Raw genomic sequence first — 18,848 nt, forward strand, 5'->3', positions numbered from 1 at the left:
AAAGTTGATTTTTTTACTAATACAATACTTAACTTATTTGATCAATTAGCTCCCTATAAAACAATTAACTATAAACATAGAAACCAGCCATGGTGTACTTATGCTGTTCAATGGTTTATCAAGCGAAAGGATCAGGCTTATAACAAATTTAAAAAAAATAAAACCCCTAAATTGGAATTACTATAAATACATTAAAAACGAAACTACTAGTATTATAAATAGAGAAAAAAGAGCCTACCTAGAACACTTACTAGAGAATAACAATGGCAACGGAAAGATTTTATGGAAAACTCTCAAGAATCTTAATATTTTAAACAAAAAGTCCGGTGATACCATTCCCAACAATCTTAATAACCCGAATGAAATAAACAACTTTTTTCGTTAATTTTCTCAACTTGAACCACCAGATCCGGACTTGATTTTATTATATACTACTAGTACGGCAAAAAACTTTATTGAGCCTTTTTCTTTTAGATTGACGGATGAACAGGAAGTTTACACTGCCTTATCATCAATAAAATCAAATGCCGTTGGTCCGGATGGTCTAAACAGTGAAATGCTAAAATTATGCTGCCCTCAGATTCTAAATATTTTAGTTAATATTTATAACTCGTGTATTCTCGTATCTAAATTTCCAGACTCCTGGAAAATTACTAGAGTTTTTCCGTTGCCGAAAACTAAAACCGAGCCCACAAACCTTTCAGAATTAAGACCCATATCCATTTTATCACCCTGCTCGAAAATATTTGAAAAAATCTTAACCGCTAGAATAATAGAACACCTGAATAAACACAATATCCTTCCCTTGAGACAATCGGGATTTAGAAAAGGTTACAGTTGCTGTACAGCATTGTTGGACGTGGTTGATTCAATAATGTCAAATATAGACTCTGGAAACTCATGTGTTTTGATATTGTTAGACTACACAAGAGCGTTTGATAAGGTAAACCACCAGGTTCTGTTCGCTTTGCTATTGCATATTGGATTTTCACAGAGTGCTGTCGATCTAATTAAAAGCTATTTATCTAATAGGGTTCAATATGTAGAAACTGATAAGGGATGTTCGGACAAAGGGTCGCTTCACTGTGGTGTTCCACAGGGCTCCGGGCTATCCCCGTTACTATTCTGCATATACACCTGTTATCTCACACATGCCCTTGAACACTGTATTGATTATAGTTTTGCTGATGATAAACAATTATTATACTCTGTCACACCTAATAGCATAGCACAAACTCAACTTAACATAAATAAAGATTTGAATCAACTAGTTCGAAACTCAGAAAAACACCACTTAAAATTAAACCCTTTAAAAACTAAAATACCTGCTTTTGGAAAACAAAAAATTGACTTAGAAAACCAACTTAAAATTAATTTAAATAACTCAGAGCTTACCTTTGAAAAAAAATCTAGGAATTTGGGGGTAATTTTAGATACAGATTTAAGATTCAGCGAACATGTATCTGCGTGTGTACAGAGGGCGTATGCAAATTTAAAGCTGTTATATCCACATAGGCGTGCACTAAGTCAAAAACTAAAATTAACATTGTCAGATGCTCTTGTGTTAAGCCACTTTAATTATTGTGATGCATTGTATGGTCCATGCCTAACCAAACAGGATAGGGACAGGATACAGCGAGTTCAGAGGTCGTGTTTGCGGTTTGCATTTGGCATAAGGAAGTTTGAGCCAGTAATTCACAAACTCAAAACTTGCAATTGGTTGGATATGGAAAATCGCCGTACATTTCACTCCGCTGTCTTATTCCACAGAATAATATTTAATAAAAGTCCACCATATTTGTACAACAAAATAAAGTTTAGAACAGATGTTCACAACTTAAACCTAAGGTATAGGGGCTTAATATCTCCTCCTTTCCATAAGACTGCCTTGTTTGCAAGATCTTTCTCTTATAATGTTTACCTAATATACAATCATATTCCTCTCGAAATGAAAATACTCACGCCAACAAAATTCAAATATCTATATAAAAATAACTTGCTAACACACCACTAAGTCTTGTTGTTTTTTATTTATCTTTTTTTTTCATACGGTATAGTGTACTTGTGTTTTGGGTAGGTACAAACGTCTACTATAAGTATAAGAACTAGGAACTATTAGAATGTTTTAGGTAAAAACAGTGTTGTAATTTACTTGTGTTGAAATTATAAAACTACATACTACTTATGATTTGCTATTGTGCTAACATTGAATCTATATATTAATTTAATATTCTTTGTTGTTAGTTACAGTTACAAAATTTTCACGGAGTTTATTCAATATCAGTTTTACTGCCTTAAACTCCATTTTGCAGTAATACATTTATCATGTATGAAGAATGTAAACCAATAATGCATTGTAAACTTGTACTATTACTGGCAAATAAATTTATTTATTATTATTATTATTATTATTATTATTTCTCTACCCTAAATACCAACAAAGTTATAAGCACTTTTATTCGGCGGGTCCGAAATTTGTGCGAAAACTCCCCCGCAGGAGAGCCCTTCCATTAGAGCTTCGCTCTGAATTTTTCTGTCGCAGGATGAGCCTGGGATGCTCCAAATATCCCGCGTATGTACTGAACAAAAAAACTTAAAATTTCCTAATAATATGTATTACGTAAACAAAGTGCTTATTATTAGGCATTTCACCGAAGCACTTTAGGATAATAGATAATAATAAAGATAATTATTAAACGTTTATCCACTTTAGATATAATAGCGAAAACATTTAATTGCGCATAATAAAAAGAAGAACAAAAACAATCAATTTATTATAACAAACAAAACCTTTATTTTAAATAAATAAATTATCTACATTTCATTATTTAAATGTCCCAATTCAGATCATCGGTTCAGATCGGCCTGAATCTGTGCCAACGATTTCCCTTTAGTTTCTAACACGTAAAACACAGTAAACACCCCCATGAGCAACGAGAACCCGGCGAAACCTAAGAAACACTGCCCCTGTCCCAACTTGTGCACGATTTGGGTGAACCAGTTCGTTATCAAAAAACTGGTGAACCAGCATACGGAAGCAGCCAAAGCTCCTGCGGGAGCTTTAATGTTAGTCGGGAAAATTTCAGCGATTATCGCCCAAGGGAGCGGTCCAATACCCACGTTATACGTTATTATATAAAGCACCAGCGATAAAATCGGCAAAAAGGACAAACTGCTGCTAACAGAGTCCGGATGGTTGCTTTTGATGATGTCGTACACCCCCAAGATGCTCTCGCTAAGGCACATGCCTATAGAGGAGAATATTAGCAGGAACTTACGGCCAAACAGGTTCGAGACCAACGGGGTTATAAAACTGGTCCCAAACTGTACCGCTCCGATAATCATGGAACAATAACCGGCCTCCAAGGTGGTACCGGCATCCTCGAAGATCGTTTGGGCGAAAAACAGGACCGCGTTTATCCCGGAGGCCTGCTGAAAGAACACCAACCCGGCCCCAATAATAAACGCCTTAATATTCCCTTTGGTCCTGAATATATCCAATAAACTGCCGCGTTCCTCTTTTTCAATCTCCTTCCGGATCATTTCGAGCTCCTTCTCGGTTTCGTCGCTGGGTGCGTTCCGGATTTTCAATAAGGCCTCCTTGGCCAAATCGTGTTGGTTCTTTTGCACGTGATAGTGCGGCGTTTCGGTGCCGATCAGGAAGAAGAGCAGGAAAAACATCGCGGTTATCCCGGCCAACAGTAAATTGAACACCATGACGTTGCTGACGAAGTAACCGACCACGTAGGTGAAGATCAAGCCGGCGCAGATGAAGGCGTTCATTCCGGAACCTAAGGCGCCTCGATGCTCGTCCAGGGACATTTCGCCGACGTACATGGGCAGGATGGTGAAGGTGCCGCCTACTCCGAAACCGGTTATCAGTCTCGCCACCATGAACTCTGGAATCTGAAAGGAAGTCAATAAATAATTGTTTGACATGAATTGAATCGATGTTTCAGGGAGCTTAAAATATCGTTTTTCTATACAGATAGGAACTCTAAGACAGATGACCATATATGGAAAACGATCTTAAAGTGAAGCCAATGTTCCTAAAAAAAATTAGCTAAATTAATTATTTCTTCGAGGCAGTTAAGGAATAAAGCTAATTTAAATGCCTGTAAAAAGTACATTTTTAATTTTACCTCTTACGCAAAATGTCTGTTTTTAGTCAAGACAGGGATAAAAAAATGAGGTTTTAGGTATGGTATCAAAAGCATCACTTTATGATCATTATTCCCAGTTTTTTCTTAAGTATGTGTAAATTTTCTTGTTTAATTTATTAATTTTCATGTTAATAGTTTGCTTGTTCTTCTTTATTTCTTAAGTTGGGAAGTCTTAAAGTCAATCCGATTTTCGAAGAAATTGATATAATTTAAATATTTCTTACAGGCAGTTGAGGAAGAAGGATAATTTAAACGTCTAGAACAAATACATTTTTTTTCTGTCATTTGACTCAAAAGTCTCTTTTTGATATAATAGCAAAAATTCAATACGGGGAGGTATACCCGAAAAATGAAAAATCCCAAACTTTGGAGGTCGATATCTCGGCTTCTATAGCCACTATCGGGAAAATTCCAACGGTTTTGTCTTAGTTTCGTCATTTTGAATCCAACGAGACTATTTGCAAGGTCGTAGCCCTTACATTAGCTGAGATATCGCATTTTTGGGGCCCATTTTTGGCCTCAAAAACGAGGTCGAAAAGTGACTTTTTCCGAATATTCAAAGTGCTCTCATTCAGTTAGTTCTGATCGAATCTCGTTATAACCCAGTGTTTTCGTAATGAGGGTGATGAGAGGAAGCCGCTGGTATGGTTAGTTCGATTTCGAAAAAAATGAATTTTTGGTGAAAAAATTCGATACGGGGGGGTATACCCGAAAAATGAAAAGTCCCAAACTTTGGAGGTCGATATCTCGGCTTCTATAGCCACTATCGGGAAAATTCCAACGGTTTTGTCTTAGTTTGGTCATTCTGAATCCAACGAGACCATTTGCAAGGTCGTAGCTCTTATATTACCTGAGATATCGCATTTTTGGAGCCCATTTTTGGCCTCAAAAACGAGGTCGAAAAGTGACTTTTTCCGAGTTTTCAAAGTGCTCTCATTCAGTTAGTTCTGCTCGAATCTCGTTATAACCCGGTGTTTTCGTAATGAGGGTGATGAGAGGAAGCCACTGGTATGGTTAGTTCGATTTCGAAAAAAATGAATTTTTGGTGAAAAAATTCGATACGGGGGGGTATACCCGAAAAATGAAAAATCCCAAACTTTGGAGGTCGATATCTCGGCTTCTATAGCCACTATCGGGAAAATTCCAACGGTTTTGTCTTAGTTTGGTCATTCTGAATCCAACGAGACCTTTTGCAAGGTCGTAGCTCTTATATTAGCTGAGATTTCGCATTTTTGGAGCCCATTTTTGGCCTCAAAAACGAGGTCGAAAAGTGACTTTTTCCGAGTTTTCAAAGTGCTCTCATTCAGTTAGTTCTGCTCGAATCTCGTTATAACCCGGTGTTTTCGTAATGAGGGTGATGAGAGGAAGCCACTGGTATGGTTAGTTCGATTTCGAAAAAAATGAATTTTTGGTGAAAAAATTCGATACGGGGGGGTATACCCGAAAAATGAAAAATCCCAAGCTTTGGAGGTCAATATCTCGGCTTCTATAGCCACTATCGGGAAAATTCCAACGGTTTTGTCTTAGTTTGGTCATTCTGAATCCAACGAGACCTTTTGCAAGGTCGTAGCTGTTATATTAGCTGAGATATCGCATTTTTGGAGCCCATTTTTGGTCTCAAAAACGAGGTCGAAAATTGACTTTTTCCGAATATTTAAAGTGCTCTCATTCAGTTAGTTCTGATCGAATCTCGTTATAACCCAGTGTTTTCGTAATGAGGGTGATGAGAGGAAGCCGCTGGTATGGTTATTTCGATTTCGAAAAAAATGAATTTTTGGTGAAAAAATTCGATACGGGGGGGTATACCCGAAAATGAAAAATGCCAAACTTTAGAGGTCGATATCTCGGCTTCTATAGCCACTGTCGGGAAAATTCCAACGGTTTTGTCTTAGTTTCGTTATTCTGAATCCAACGAGACCATTTGCAAGGTCGTAGCTTTTATATTAGCTGAGATATCGCATTTTTGGAGCCAATTTTTGGCCTCAAAAACGAGGTCGAAAAGTGACTTTTTCCGAATATTCAAAGTGCTCTCATTCAGTTCGTTCTGCTCGAATCTCGTTATAACCCGGTGTTTTCGTAATCTAGGGGGCCTAAATAAGATGCTGGTATAGTTAGTGCGGTTTCGAAGAAAATTGAATTTTTGGTGAAAAAATTCGATACGGGGGGGTATACATCAATTTTTTTCCTCCTATTTCAGGTAAATTTTGAAACTTGGCAACACTGCCAAAAATACTGATGAAGTTCTGTGAAAACCGCACATCTTTGTCATTTTCTGTTCTCGACTTATAAGCAGTTAAAATGTGTCAGGTTATAGATGGAAACCCTGTATAACTTTACATAGCAATATAGGCACTAATACTGGAAGTATCAAAAAAAAGGATAATTTTCTAATTGTATCTGCTAAGAACCAAAAGAAATATATTCTAGTTTTTCGATTCAGATTTTAATTCCGAAATTTCTGTTTTACTTACCGTATTCGCAAATGCACAAATGACAGAACTGACGGCAAACGGTACCGACACGGCCAAAAGGGTGTACTTTCTCCCGATCTTGTCGGCCAAGTAACTGAAGATGAAAGGACCGACGGCCGCCCCTAGCGACAGAAGTCCTCCTATCCAGGACCAGTCGTTATCCTGGAGATTGTCGTCGAATACCGTTTCGTTCAGGTGTGTCCTTTCCGGTGAGGTCCATGTTAAACTCGTCCCAGCAATGAAGCCAAGTGCGAGAGCTTAAAGGGGTGAAAAGAAAATCGAAGATTAATTAAAATCGCATTCAGCTATCAAGGTGTTACAGAAAAATATTTTTTTGCAAAATTCCAGGAAGTTGAGAAGGTTTTTACACTTGTTGGACTTTATCAACTAACTGGAAGAATAGAATTACGTTTTTCTTCCAGGCAAATACTATTTTCGTTCCTAGGGTTTTACTATTTATGCCTTTTCCAGGCAATTAAAGTCCTGCCTGTAAGGATTTTTGTTTAGACACCTGAAATTTACTTGGACTGCAATAATAAGTAAGCAATTAATGGATATGCATTAGAATTCAAGCAAGTTTTGCTGGTAGGTCATTCCTGACCAATGGCATTGCTTTCAACTTTCTCTTAATAGATTCAAGCCTTGTATGTTTGGAAGGTCGTAGGAAAAAATTCTGCAGTGCCTTATTATATTAATTATTGCATAATATAAAGGTATTGATATTTTTTTCGAATCAAGTGAAATGAACAAAAACAAACTTATTTCAACATCTTATGAATGAATTTTGATATGATGTCATTTTTATTCTATACAGTATTCAAAAGCATTTTGTGTATTATCTTTGTTGACACTTTTCTATTTAATTTTTATCACTTGATAGTGATACAGAACTGGATTTTGTTTGCTCATATCTATTTTGTTATTCATAAATAAAAATTACCAATTTTTTTATTTCCTCTAAGCTATTTGTTTGTTTAATTTGATTCATCAATGAATAGGATCATTTTAGGCGAGGTTCACACAAACTAATTTGATAGTTTACCAGAGCAAATTGTCGGATGCTTTGAAGTGAGCGTGTCAAGTTGATGCCATTTATACTGACTTCTCTAAGGCATTTGATAAGGTCAATCATCTGATATTAATGTAAAAACTCTGGATTCATCATTGAACGATTAATATCATATTATTTAACCGAAAAACAAATTATTAGGTCGAAGCAATTTGGCTTTTAAAGTACCAACATCGGATGCAATCTTGCAAGCTTGTTTTGTGACTTGACCGAGGCATTTGACTGTGTTAACTGTATGAAATACTGCTGTTGAAACTTAAGGGATATGGGTCTTATTTGCATTATAAAGTGTAGTATCTCTCTAAGTGAGCAACTTATGACTCGTGGTGTTCTACAGGGCTTCAGCCAGTTGACCAATGAGATGGCCAATCTTAGAATTACGAGGAAAGTTATTCAGTTTGCGGACGATGCAACAATTTTGTTGAATAAAACAAATGCATTAAACCTAAATACCACTGTTAACAGAGGTATTGATAAAATCAAGAAATGGCGTGTTTGTAACAAACCCACGATAATTTGACGTTTTTAAATATGTCAAAAACTAGTGTTATAAATGCAATTTAGATGATGTATTGACCTAAATAAATTCTTAGATTTATTTATTAACAATAAACAAAAATTTGAAAGGCACGAATATAGCAGTCGACGAGCTATTGATGTGGTCCTGCCTATGCTTAGTTTAACTGCCTGGAAAATTCATTTTATTATTCCAGGCAGTTGAGTTCTGTTTGGAAGCAAGGTCAAAAATGAATAATGGACTGTGGAAAAATCATGAATATCGAGGAACGTTTCAGAATTCTTCCAGGCAGTTGAGGTCAAAAAATAAGAGTGAGCTGAAGAGGTCCTTTACTGTCTAAAAAACTGATAAATTGAAAACAGTTTTTTTTTCAGATAGTCCAAGAGACAGTTCGGATGTTGGCAATTATGTTTTTTACAAACTGCTTCCAGGAAGTTCAAAAAAAGAGTCAAAATCTTGTCAACTGCCTGGAATATGTAACTTTTACTTACAGAGCTTAAGAATTCCTATAACTGCTTGGAAAAATGTATTTTATTCTTTCAGGAAGTTGAGGTTTGAAAAATATACATACATACATGAAAGATATAAATATCTTTTAAAATAGCAGTTTTTTCTTAAATTCTTTTAAGTAGCTTAGTTCTCCTTGGAATCAACGAAATAAATTTCTTAATGTTTGGAGAATATTGAATAATGAGCCTGGACGACTGCCTGAAAAAGTAGTGAGGTCTAAAAAAATAGTTAAAAATCTTTTGCAATACCTAGACTAATTGCAAGCAGTTGACCATTTTTTATTACAAAAAAACTACAAGTTGGGACAAGAAACTTAAGCTTATATTAAGATTGAGAATAGGTTACACGTGCGATCAAATCTGATCAACAACTTTTAAAAATTATATTCTTAAAAAGCAGCAACTGTAAGATGTACACACTACGGATAGATTACAGATATTCAAATCTGTTTTTTAAGAATATAATTTTTAAAAGCTGTTAATCAGGTCTGATCTAATGATGCCTTTAGGTGCGAAACACGTGTAATCTATTCGCAATCCTGGACTAAGTAACAGAAAAACACTTTTTGACTTTGACTGCCTGGAATATCTAATGTATTTTTGCTAACAAGAAAGGATAATAAATGCCTAATGGCTTGAAGTGTCGCAAATAATGAGTCTAGAAAAGGCCCAAATACTGAGCAATTTTTAAACTTCTCTTCTAGGTAGATGACGTTTAAAAAACGAGTAAAAATTTTAAAAATAAACAAAATTCACTTTTTGGCTTAAAGGGCTTAAAAATGACACTGACTGCCTGGAATATTTATTTTTTTCTTCCAGGCAATTAAGTTTAAAAAAAAAATGAAAATCCATAAAAATGGGGATTTTTACAAACATTTTTTTAAGGCAGTAGAATTTTGCTTTTAAGAAATGACTAAATGCCTTCGACTGCTTGGCAACTGATTATTCGTATTGTTAGATTATGTATATAGCTCCGCTCGGAGCTATATATGTTTGATTTGTTTGTGTATAAGTATTTTTCCTTTTTACAGATTTGTCAACAGATTTACTTTCATATATTGATTGATTGAGTGATTGACCTATCGGGAAAGATCCCCAAAGATATTAGAACGTTCTATCCAGGAACTATAAGAAGAGAAACAACAGGTGAGCCAGTTAATTTATAAGGAGGTTTTGAAGGTTGAATATGGTACCTATGGTATTAATCTAAGATTTTTCATTAGAATTAAATTAGGTATTAAAGAAGCAGGAGGAAAATCTATTCCTGGTCCACCTTCAGGTAAATCAGGGTAAGAACTAAGTTAAGTAGACCATTTTTTCCTACAATAATTGATAGTGATAAATAAATATATGTGCCAACCAATATGGATAAAAAAATGGAGTAAAATGGGGTTTAATCGTACCTGTTAACACAGTAATCACCGAATATTCCATTTTACTATACGCGAAACTTGATAGGGTCACTATACACAACGACGCACTGGAACGAAAACAAAAAAGAAAAAGAAAACCCCCCGTACAACCTCCCCGTCGCGTCGGTAGCTCAAGAACGGATAATAATGCGATCGTCGTGATTAGTTTAAATAAATAATGGCCACTTATTGAAGGAAATCTTATCGCCGATATTATTGTTTAAATCGAACATGCTGTTGTTTGGACAGTGACGAACGCGGTGAGAAACTTTAGTAGAGATATAGTATATACCGAATATTTAAAAATATTATTTAGGTTTTAAGAAAAGTCAAGGTTTAAGGGTTAAATGTTCAATTTTTGGGTCGGTTGGGATTTTTCCAGTCAGTTAAAGGTTTTTATTAGGCGTTTGTTTGTTGGAAGTAGTTTTTTTAAAAGATTTCTTGCTTTTAGTAGGATTTAACTGCCTGTTGCATGATGCTCGCTCTCGAGGCAGTAAATCAAAGAAAATGTTGACCCACAGCGAGTATTGCCGAAGTAGGTATACGTGCGCACACTTGCCAATATGCGTTTAGCTTAATTTAGGCATTCGAGAATCAAGAGCCGTACATCGGCAGAATAACGTTCGTTTTATTTGAAAATGTTGCACGATATGTCAGAAGACCAAGATCGACCGTTCTAGAACTATTCCGAAAATAAATTTTTAAAATAAATAAATTTTTGACAAGATTTTGACTCTTTTTTTAGACTTCCTGGAAGCAGTTTTTAAAAAACATAATTGCCAACATCCGAAATGCTCTCTTGGACTGCTTGGACATTTAAAAAATATATATATTCCTCAATGTTTATCAGTTTTTAGGCAGTTCAGCTCACTCCTATTTTTTGACCTCAACTGCCTGGAAGAATTCTGAAAAATTCCTCAATATTCATGATTTTTCCAGACAGTCCATTATTAATTTTTGACCTTGCTTCCAAGCAGAACTCAACTGCCTGGAAGAATAAAACGAGTTTTCCAGGCAGTTAAAGTCATTTTTAAACCCTTTAAGTCAAAAAGTCATTTTCCGTGACTTAGTCCAGGCAGTTGAGAAGATTGCGACTGGTTTTTTGGACCCCAACTGCCTGGAAAAATTCTTCATTAATTCATGACTTGCTCAAACAGTCGAAGATAGTCTTTATTTGCATGGGAGGAGTTTTTAAGGAGATTTTTCGGTTGTAAAGAGGGCTCAAATGCCTGTGGAAGAATTTCTGCAAAAAATCCTCAATATTCATTAATTTTCCAGGCAAGGCTGTACTTCTTGTAAGCAGAACTCAATTAACTATTGAAGAAGAATAAAATCAATTTTCCAGGCTTGATTTTCTGTTACTGTACATCTTACAATTGCTGCTTTTTAAGAATGTAATTTTCAAAAGCTGTTGATCAGATCTGATCACACGTGTAACCTATTCTCAAGCTTAAGATTTTTTACCAAATTTGTAGTTTTTTTGTAATAAGTAACTCTCTTTGAGAAAAAATGGCCAGCTGCTTGCAACTAGTCCAGGCATTGGAGGAGATTTAGAAGTATTTTTTTTAGACTTCAATTGCCTGGAAGAATTTATGTAATTTCTCGATATTCAATACTTTTCCAGGCAGTTGTCAAGGCTCATTATTCAATATTCTGCAAACATTAAGAAATTTATTCCCTTCCAAGGAGAATTGAGTTGCTTAAAAGAATTTAAAAGAAAACTGCTATTTTAAAAGATTTTTACATCTTTCATGTATCTATGTATATTTTTTAAACCTCAACTTCCTGAAAGAATAAAATACATTTTTCCAGGCAGTTATAGTAATTGTTAAACTCTTTTAAGTCAAAAGTTAGATATTCCAGGCAGTTGACAAGATTTTGACTCTTTATTTGGACTTCCTGGAGGCAGTTTTTAAAAAACATAAATGTTCAGTTCAGCTCACTCTTATTTTTTGACCTCAACTGCCTGGAAGAATTCTGAAAAATCTTTCAATATTCATGATTTTTCCAGACAGTCCATTATTCATTTTTGAACTTGCTTCCAAGCAGAACTCAACTGCCTGGAAGAATAAAACGAGTTTTCCAGGCAGTTAAAGTCATTTTCCGTGACTTAGTCTAGGCAGTTGAGAGGGTTTCGACTGGTTTTTTGGACCCCAACTGCCTGGAAAAATTCTTCAAAAAATCATGACTTGCTCAAACAGTTTTTATTTGCCTGAAAGTAGTTGTTAAGGAGATTTTTGATTGTAAAGAGGACTCAAATGCCTGCGGAATAATTTCTGCAAAAAATCCTCAATATTTATTAATTTTCCGGGTAAGGCAGTACTTCTTGTAAGCAGAACTCAATTAACTATTGAAGAAGAATAAAATCAATTTTCCAGGCTTGATTTTCTGTTACTGTACATCTTACAATTGCTGCTTTTTAAGAATGTAATTTTCACAAGCTGTTGATCAGATCTGATCACACGTGTAACCTATTCTCAGGCTTAAGATTTTTGAGCAAATTTGTAATTTTTTTTTGTAATAAGTAACTCTCTTTAAAAAAAAATGGCCAACTGCTTGCAACTAGTCCAGGCATTGGAGGAGATTTAGAAGTATTTTTTTTAGACTTCAATTGCCTGGAAGAATATATGTAATTTCTCGATATTCAATACTTTTCCAGGCAGTCGTCCAGGCTCATTATTCAATATTCTGCAAACATTAAGAAATTTATTCCCTTTCAAGGAGAATTGAGCTGCTGAAAAGAATTTAAGAGAAAACTGCTATTTTAAAAGATTTTTATATCTTTCATGTATCTATGTATATTTTTCAAACCTCAACTTCCTGAAAGAATAAAATACATTTTTCCAGGCAGTTATAGTAATTGTTAAAAGTTACATATTCCAGGCAGTTGACAAGATTTTGACTCTTTATTTAGACTTCCTGGAGGCAGTTTTTAAAAAACATAAATGTTCAGTTCAGCTCACTCTTATTTTTTGACCTCAACTGCCTGGAAGAATTCTGAAAAATCTTTCAATATTCATGATTTTTCCAGACAGTCCATTATTCATTTTTGAACTTGCTTCCAAGCAGAACTCAACTGCCTGGAAGAATAAAACGAGTTTTCCAGGCAGTTAAAGTCATTTTCCGTGACAGTCTAGGCAGTTGAGAAGATTGCGACTGGTTTTTTGGACCTTAACTGCCTGGAAAAATTCTTCAAAAAATCATGACTTGCTCAAACAGTTTTTATTTGCCTGAGAGTAGTTGTTAAGGAGATTTTTGATTGTAAAGAGGACTCAAATGCTTGCGGAAGAATTTCTGCAAAAAATCCTCAATATTCATTAATTTTCCAGGCAAGGCAGTACTTCTTGTAAGCAGAACTCAATTAACTAACTATTGAAGAAGAATAAAATCAATTTTCCAGGCTTGATTTTCTGTTAATTATTTCAAGCAGTTGATTATTATTTACGCTTTTGACTGCCTTGAACAATAATAAATGAACTAGTACCTGTTAAAACCTATATGAGCTTTTAATATGTGTATAATTGATTATTCATTTTATTCCAAGCAGTGGTAAAAAAACAGTGTTTTTTATTCCAATTGCCTGGAAGTACTGGGAATTTGGGAACATGTTCCAGGCAGTTGAGGTCAGTCATTCAGTTAAGATATGGTAAGTTTTCAGGTTCAGGCAGTTGAATTAATGAAAGTGTATTCAAGTAATTCAAGTAATGATTATGGAAAGAAGTAGCCTGGAACAAATTATTAATTTAAATTAATTTCACTTTTTTCAACAGGATTCAATTGCCTGGAAGAAGATTGCTTTGTTCTTCAAGGTAGTCAAAGCGAATATTCGTATTTTAAGCGGTTCAAAAATAAACAATAATTGTTTATAGTTGTTTAAAAAAATTGTATTCTGTTCCATTTAAAATGTATAGAACTCAAGTGAATATTTATTTTTATATAGGATCCAATATAAAACAATTTATTTTTGTGCAAAAAAAGTGAGTGTCTTCATCTATTCATGACTTCCTACTATTTTATTTTGTTCACTTTATAATTTTTTATAGCCTTTAGTAAATGAATGGCTTTAAATACTCTGATCATATTGTCAAATTACAGATTAAACCAAACTCACCTGTTAAAACAGTAACCACAGAATATTCCAAAGTTTTAAACCAAATAATTTCCATTTTAACACATAGAGCACAATGAAAAACACCGACACACAATCATTGACATACCAACATTACTATGCACGATTATCACACAATGTCCAACAAAAGTTACCGATGGTTTTATATTATATATAACCACAATGTTATACACAAGGTATTCCCATTTAGAGTTTATTATATTAAATTAAAAAATAAACGACCTCAGTGCGGCAACCTTAATATATCTACTAAAAACGTGTACGGATTTACCATTATTAAAGCTGTATAGCATTGAAATTAGTTATTATAGAAAATCGCGTAGTTAAGTAACTTATTCGCGATAAAACTATATAACTTCTTAAAAAAATTAACAAAAAATAAAAATGGTTATCGCAAACATTATTTTTTGTTGTTGATGAGTAAGCATCATAAACACAACCATTATGTCAATTGTTACTATAAAAGTACCTATGTATTACATTCTTTATTCAATCCAAAAAAAGTGAGAATCAATAACAAAGTTTTTTATAGTAACGTTTCCTGTAGATTGGGTGTCTCTAAATTATACGGAGACAACAATTTGGTGAATATATAGCCAATAATTGTAACTTATTTATCAATTAATTGAACATGCCAACTTTAGTAGAAGTAATTATGCTACGTTTATTAAAGTTACCTGTGGCCATATGGCAATGTAAGATACCTCTTACACAAGATGAAGGTATTCGAAAATCTACGAGGTTTGTCCGAAAAATACGTATAAAAGTGGAATAATATTTTTATTTTACAATTATTCAAAAATTTCCTTATGGTCTCCTTCAAAGTACTCCCCCTGAGACAAGATGCACTTTTGCCAATGCCGTTTCCACTGTTGGTATGATCGCTGGAAGTCTTCAGGTGCTAGTTTTGGACTTGATGTGCCGCCCCCGAAGCACCATTTTGCATTTGGGGAACAGAAAAAAGTCACAATGGGCTAAATCGGGTGAATAAGGTGGGTGTTCTGTCACAATGATTGAGCTCCTAGTCAAAAACTCACGCACAACGAGAGATGTGTGTGCAGGCGCGTTGTCGTGACGAAGGATCCACTTGCCTGATCCTGTCAGGATTTCGTGGACGATTGTTTTAAGTATTGACAGTTTTTCAGCTATCATCCTAACTGTCAATCGACGGTCATTAAGGACACAACCACGAATTCGTTTAACGTTTTTACTGAGAAGTCGATGTGGAGGGGCGTCCTGAACGTTGGTCATCTTTCACGTGTTCTTGGTCTTCCCGAAACCTTTTCAACCAATTGTTGACAGTTGGTTTCTTTAGAGAATTGTCTCTGTAAACTTGTTTCAAACACTCGAAAATTTCACGACCATTCTTGCCTAGCTTTGCAAGAAACTTATGATGTTCATTCGTTGTTCCTCAATCAGAAAGAGCTCCATGCCGACGGCAGGTAGAAAAAGGGTTACTTTAAACGTGTAAACGTAAATTCGCTATAAATCGCAAAGCGCTCTGGCTCGAACCGTTGATTGAGAATATGGGTTATAATAATCATAGATAAAGAATATATATTGGGTTACATATAATATATAATAATTCAAATATTATGATAATAATTCAAATATTAGCCACCCATACACCAACATTCGACGGGCCGACGCTCAAAATTTACCTGTCGGCAAATCCCGCCGTCTTCAAGTGATGACTGGCGTTTTAGTTAGTGTGTTAATACTTGTTTTCACGGGTTTATTTTAGGTACTTTTGTTGTATCTTGGCGTGTCACCTCAAGTATTATTTTCATTTTGATCATCACATATTTATTTGTACGTACCTACTCGTAGGAAGTATACAATAACTACCGTAAACCGGGGTTACTTTGTCACCCCGGGGTAACTTTGTCATGTCCAGCAGCGTGCCATTGTTTTTTTTATGAAGGGAAAAATGTGCGGCTGCAATTTAAAACATAATGATAGTTCTTTTGTTACAGATCCAAGTAACTAATTAAACCAAGAGGATCTACGAAAAAACCCCTGGCCATATGCCAACTATAGCGAAGAAAATTTAGAAAAAGCAGTGGAGGCCGTTCGAAGTGGTATGAGCAAAAAACTAGCGGCCCAAACCTATAGGATCCCACGCATGACTCTAGTCTATAAATGCCTTGGAAGGCACCCAAAGTCTGTTGGACATCCGAAGTAAGGAAGAAGAAGGGTTAATATCAAGATCCTTGGGAGTCGTGGCAGAATGGGGATTTCCACTAACAAAGGCAGATATAAAGGCTCTTATTAAAAAATATCTTGACAAAAAAGGTATTGTTATACCTGTATTAAAAGGCAACACCTCTGGGGATGATATGGTTAGTGCTTTCATCAAACGAAACAATTTATCTGTTCGAATAGCCTCGAATATCAAAAGATTCCGATCCTCAGAGGACCAAGAGGATGTTTTGAAGTTTTTTGCAAATATTACACAAAAAGTCATTGTTCCACGAAACTCGAAAAGGGTCGAACGTGTCCAAAATCATTCCAGGACAGCAATTAGCATAATGGTCTGCGGTAGCGCCAATGGAGTCTTGTTGCCGCCCAAGGTGGTATATAAAGCCAATAATACACACAACCGCAATGTCTAGGGATAATTTAGAATTTTCTTAATTTTTTTTTTAATTTGTTAAAATTTTATATACTTGCTATAAATATAAAAATATCTAGACTTTATCCTTATTTTAGACTGCTTAAACCACACTGTACATTTTTCTACTTAATTTATTTATCTCAAATAAATAAACAAATACACATATCGTTATTTATTGTCTTGAATTCTTTTACCAAAAAAAAGTGTTTGCGTTTTTTTGGAAAAAAGTTTGTTCATAGAGCTCAGTATAGTTCTTGCTAACCATGCAGCGCAGACATTTAACGAGAGAAGAAATGATACGAGCGGTGGGCCTTTTAGATGGTGGTATGACGCAAGCACAGGTTGCAGTGAACATGGGCACTACTCAAAGCGTAATTTCACGCTTATATGCACGGTATCGAGAAGAAGGCGATGTGGCGGAAAGGCATAGAGGTCGCTTACGTATTACAACCCCTCTACAGGACCGCTTTTTACACTTAAATGCTCGAAGACGCCCCACTGTAACAGCACCAGAATTGCAAATCATGCTACAGCAAGTGCATAACGTTGAGGTTTCAGCCGATACTGTACGCCGACGTTTGCATGAAAACAACCTACGTAGTCGTCGGCCTTTAAGGGTGCAACCGTTGTCCTGGGGTAATCGAGGAGTACGACTTTTGTGGGCGGAAGAACATTTGTTGTGGCAAAATGAAAGTTGGGCAAATGTGCTGTTCACTGATGAGTCTCGGTTTGGAATTTACCCCGACTCAAGAAGAGTTCGCATGTGGAGAGAGCCTGGAAACGCAAACCGCCTGTGCAATGTCCAGGAAGTGCAATCTTTTCGTGGCGGAACCATCATGGTTTGGGGAGGCATTAGTATTGGAGGAAGAACAGACCTCATTTTATTAGAAAACTTTTTAACTGGCAGATTATACGTGGATCAGATACTGGCACCTGTTGTTATTCCGTATGCAGCAGCAATTGGTCAAACCTTTGTTTACATGCACGACAATGCCAGACCACACACTTCAAGGGTTGCTAGAGAGTTTCTAGAAATGAATAATATCGATGTCTTACCATGGCCACCTCAATCCCCGGACCTAAACCCCATTGAACACATGTGGGATATGCTTCAAAGAAGAGTTCTTCGTATGGAAAGACCAAGAGACAATAGAAGAACTTTGTTTCTGACACTTCAAGAAGCCTGGAATGAGATACCCCAAGATGATATTGATCATTTAATTCTAAGCATGCCCAGACGATGTCAAGCAGTTGTGAACAGTCGTGGAGGTCATACAAGTTATTGAATATTGTTTTTGTTTATTTTTTGTTAATTTAAAATTAAGAATTAAATTTTTGTAAAACCTAGTTTCTCAACAACTTTAATTTTTTTGCATTTTTTTAGAAAAAATATAAATTATTTAAAATTTTTTGGGTTTTTTTATTACCTTATAAACTACTCTTAAACTTGCAAATAAATTTAAAAAAAAAGATCATATTAAAAAATATATATACAAATTTATTCAAAATATCCCTAGACATTGCGGTTGTGTGTATTTATGAAAACTGGTGTAAAGGCGGCCCACCAGGAACAGTTTACAAAAATAGTTCAAGTGGCTGGTTTGACGCCAACTTATTCGAGATATGGTTTAAGGAAATTTTACTTCCACATGTTCTAAGAACAAGAGAACCTGGAAAAAGAGTGATCCTCGTAGGAGACAATTTGGCCAGCTATTTTGCTCCAAGTGTCGTACAGGCAGCACAAGAACATGATATATAATATGAGCCCGTTTCCTCCCAATGCCACACATCTAATGCAACCATTAGATGTGACGGTATTCGGACCAATGAAGAAGAGATGGCGTGATATTCTTGAAAGCTGGCGAAGAAAAAGTCGATATCCTGGGTCAATTCCAAAAGAACAATTTCCCATTTTATTGAACAGACTTTGGGTGGCCATAAGTGACACAGTGTCGCAAAAT

The 18,848-nt window shown here is 35.4% G+C and overlaps 1 protein-coding gene and 1 long non-coding RNA gene across 4 annotated transcripts in view; one reads left to right on the plus strand and one right to left on the minus strand.

Moving 5' to 3' along the window:
* Positions 1-5,393, plus strand: part of LOC126742237 (uncharacterized) — a 263,438-nt gene extending 258,045 nt beyond the window's left edge. For both annotated transcript variants that reach the window (XR_007662509.1, XR_007662510.1), the window contains exon 3: positions 4,902-5,393. This is a non-coding gene — a long non-coding RNA (uncharacterized LOC126742237). The remainder of the gene's footprint in view (positions 1-4,901) is intronic.
* On the minus strand, positions 2,771-14,387 carry LOC126742233 (facilitated trehalose transporter Tret1-like). Of its 2 annotated transcripts, none has more exons than XM_050448859.1 (3): positions 14,253-14,387; positions 6,635-6,891; positions 2,771-3,906 (listed from the first exon to the last, which is right to left on the minus strand). In XM_050448859.1, the coding sequence occupies exons 1-3, from the start codon at positions 14,305-14,307 to the stop codon at positions 2,848-2,850; spliced, it is 1,371 nt and encodes a 456-aa protein (XP_050304816.1). In that variant the 5' UTR covers positions 14,308-14,387; the 3' UTR covers positions 2,771-2,847. The 2 variants fall into 2 exon arrangements, with proteins under 2 accessions (XP_050304816.1, XP_050304817.1); XM_050448860.1 differs by lacking the exon at positions 14,253-14,387 and adding an exon at positions 10,133-10,301.
* Positions 14,388-18,848: the final 4,461 nt, after the last annotated feature.

The sequence above is a fragment of the Anthonomus grandis genome, chromosome 11 (genome assembly GCF_022605725.1).
Source record: "Anthonomus grandis grandis chromosome 11, icAntGran1.3, whole genome shotgun sequence".
Taxonomy (NCBI): Eukaryota; Metazoa; Arthropoda; class Insecta; order Coleoptera; family Curculionidae; genus Anthonomus; species Anthonomus grandis.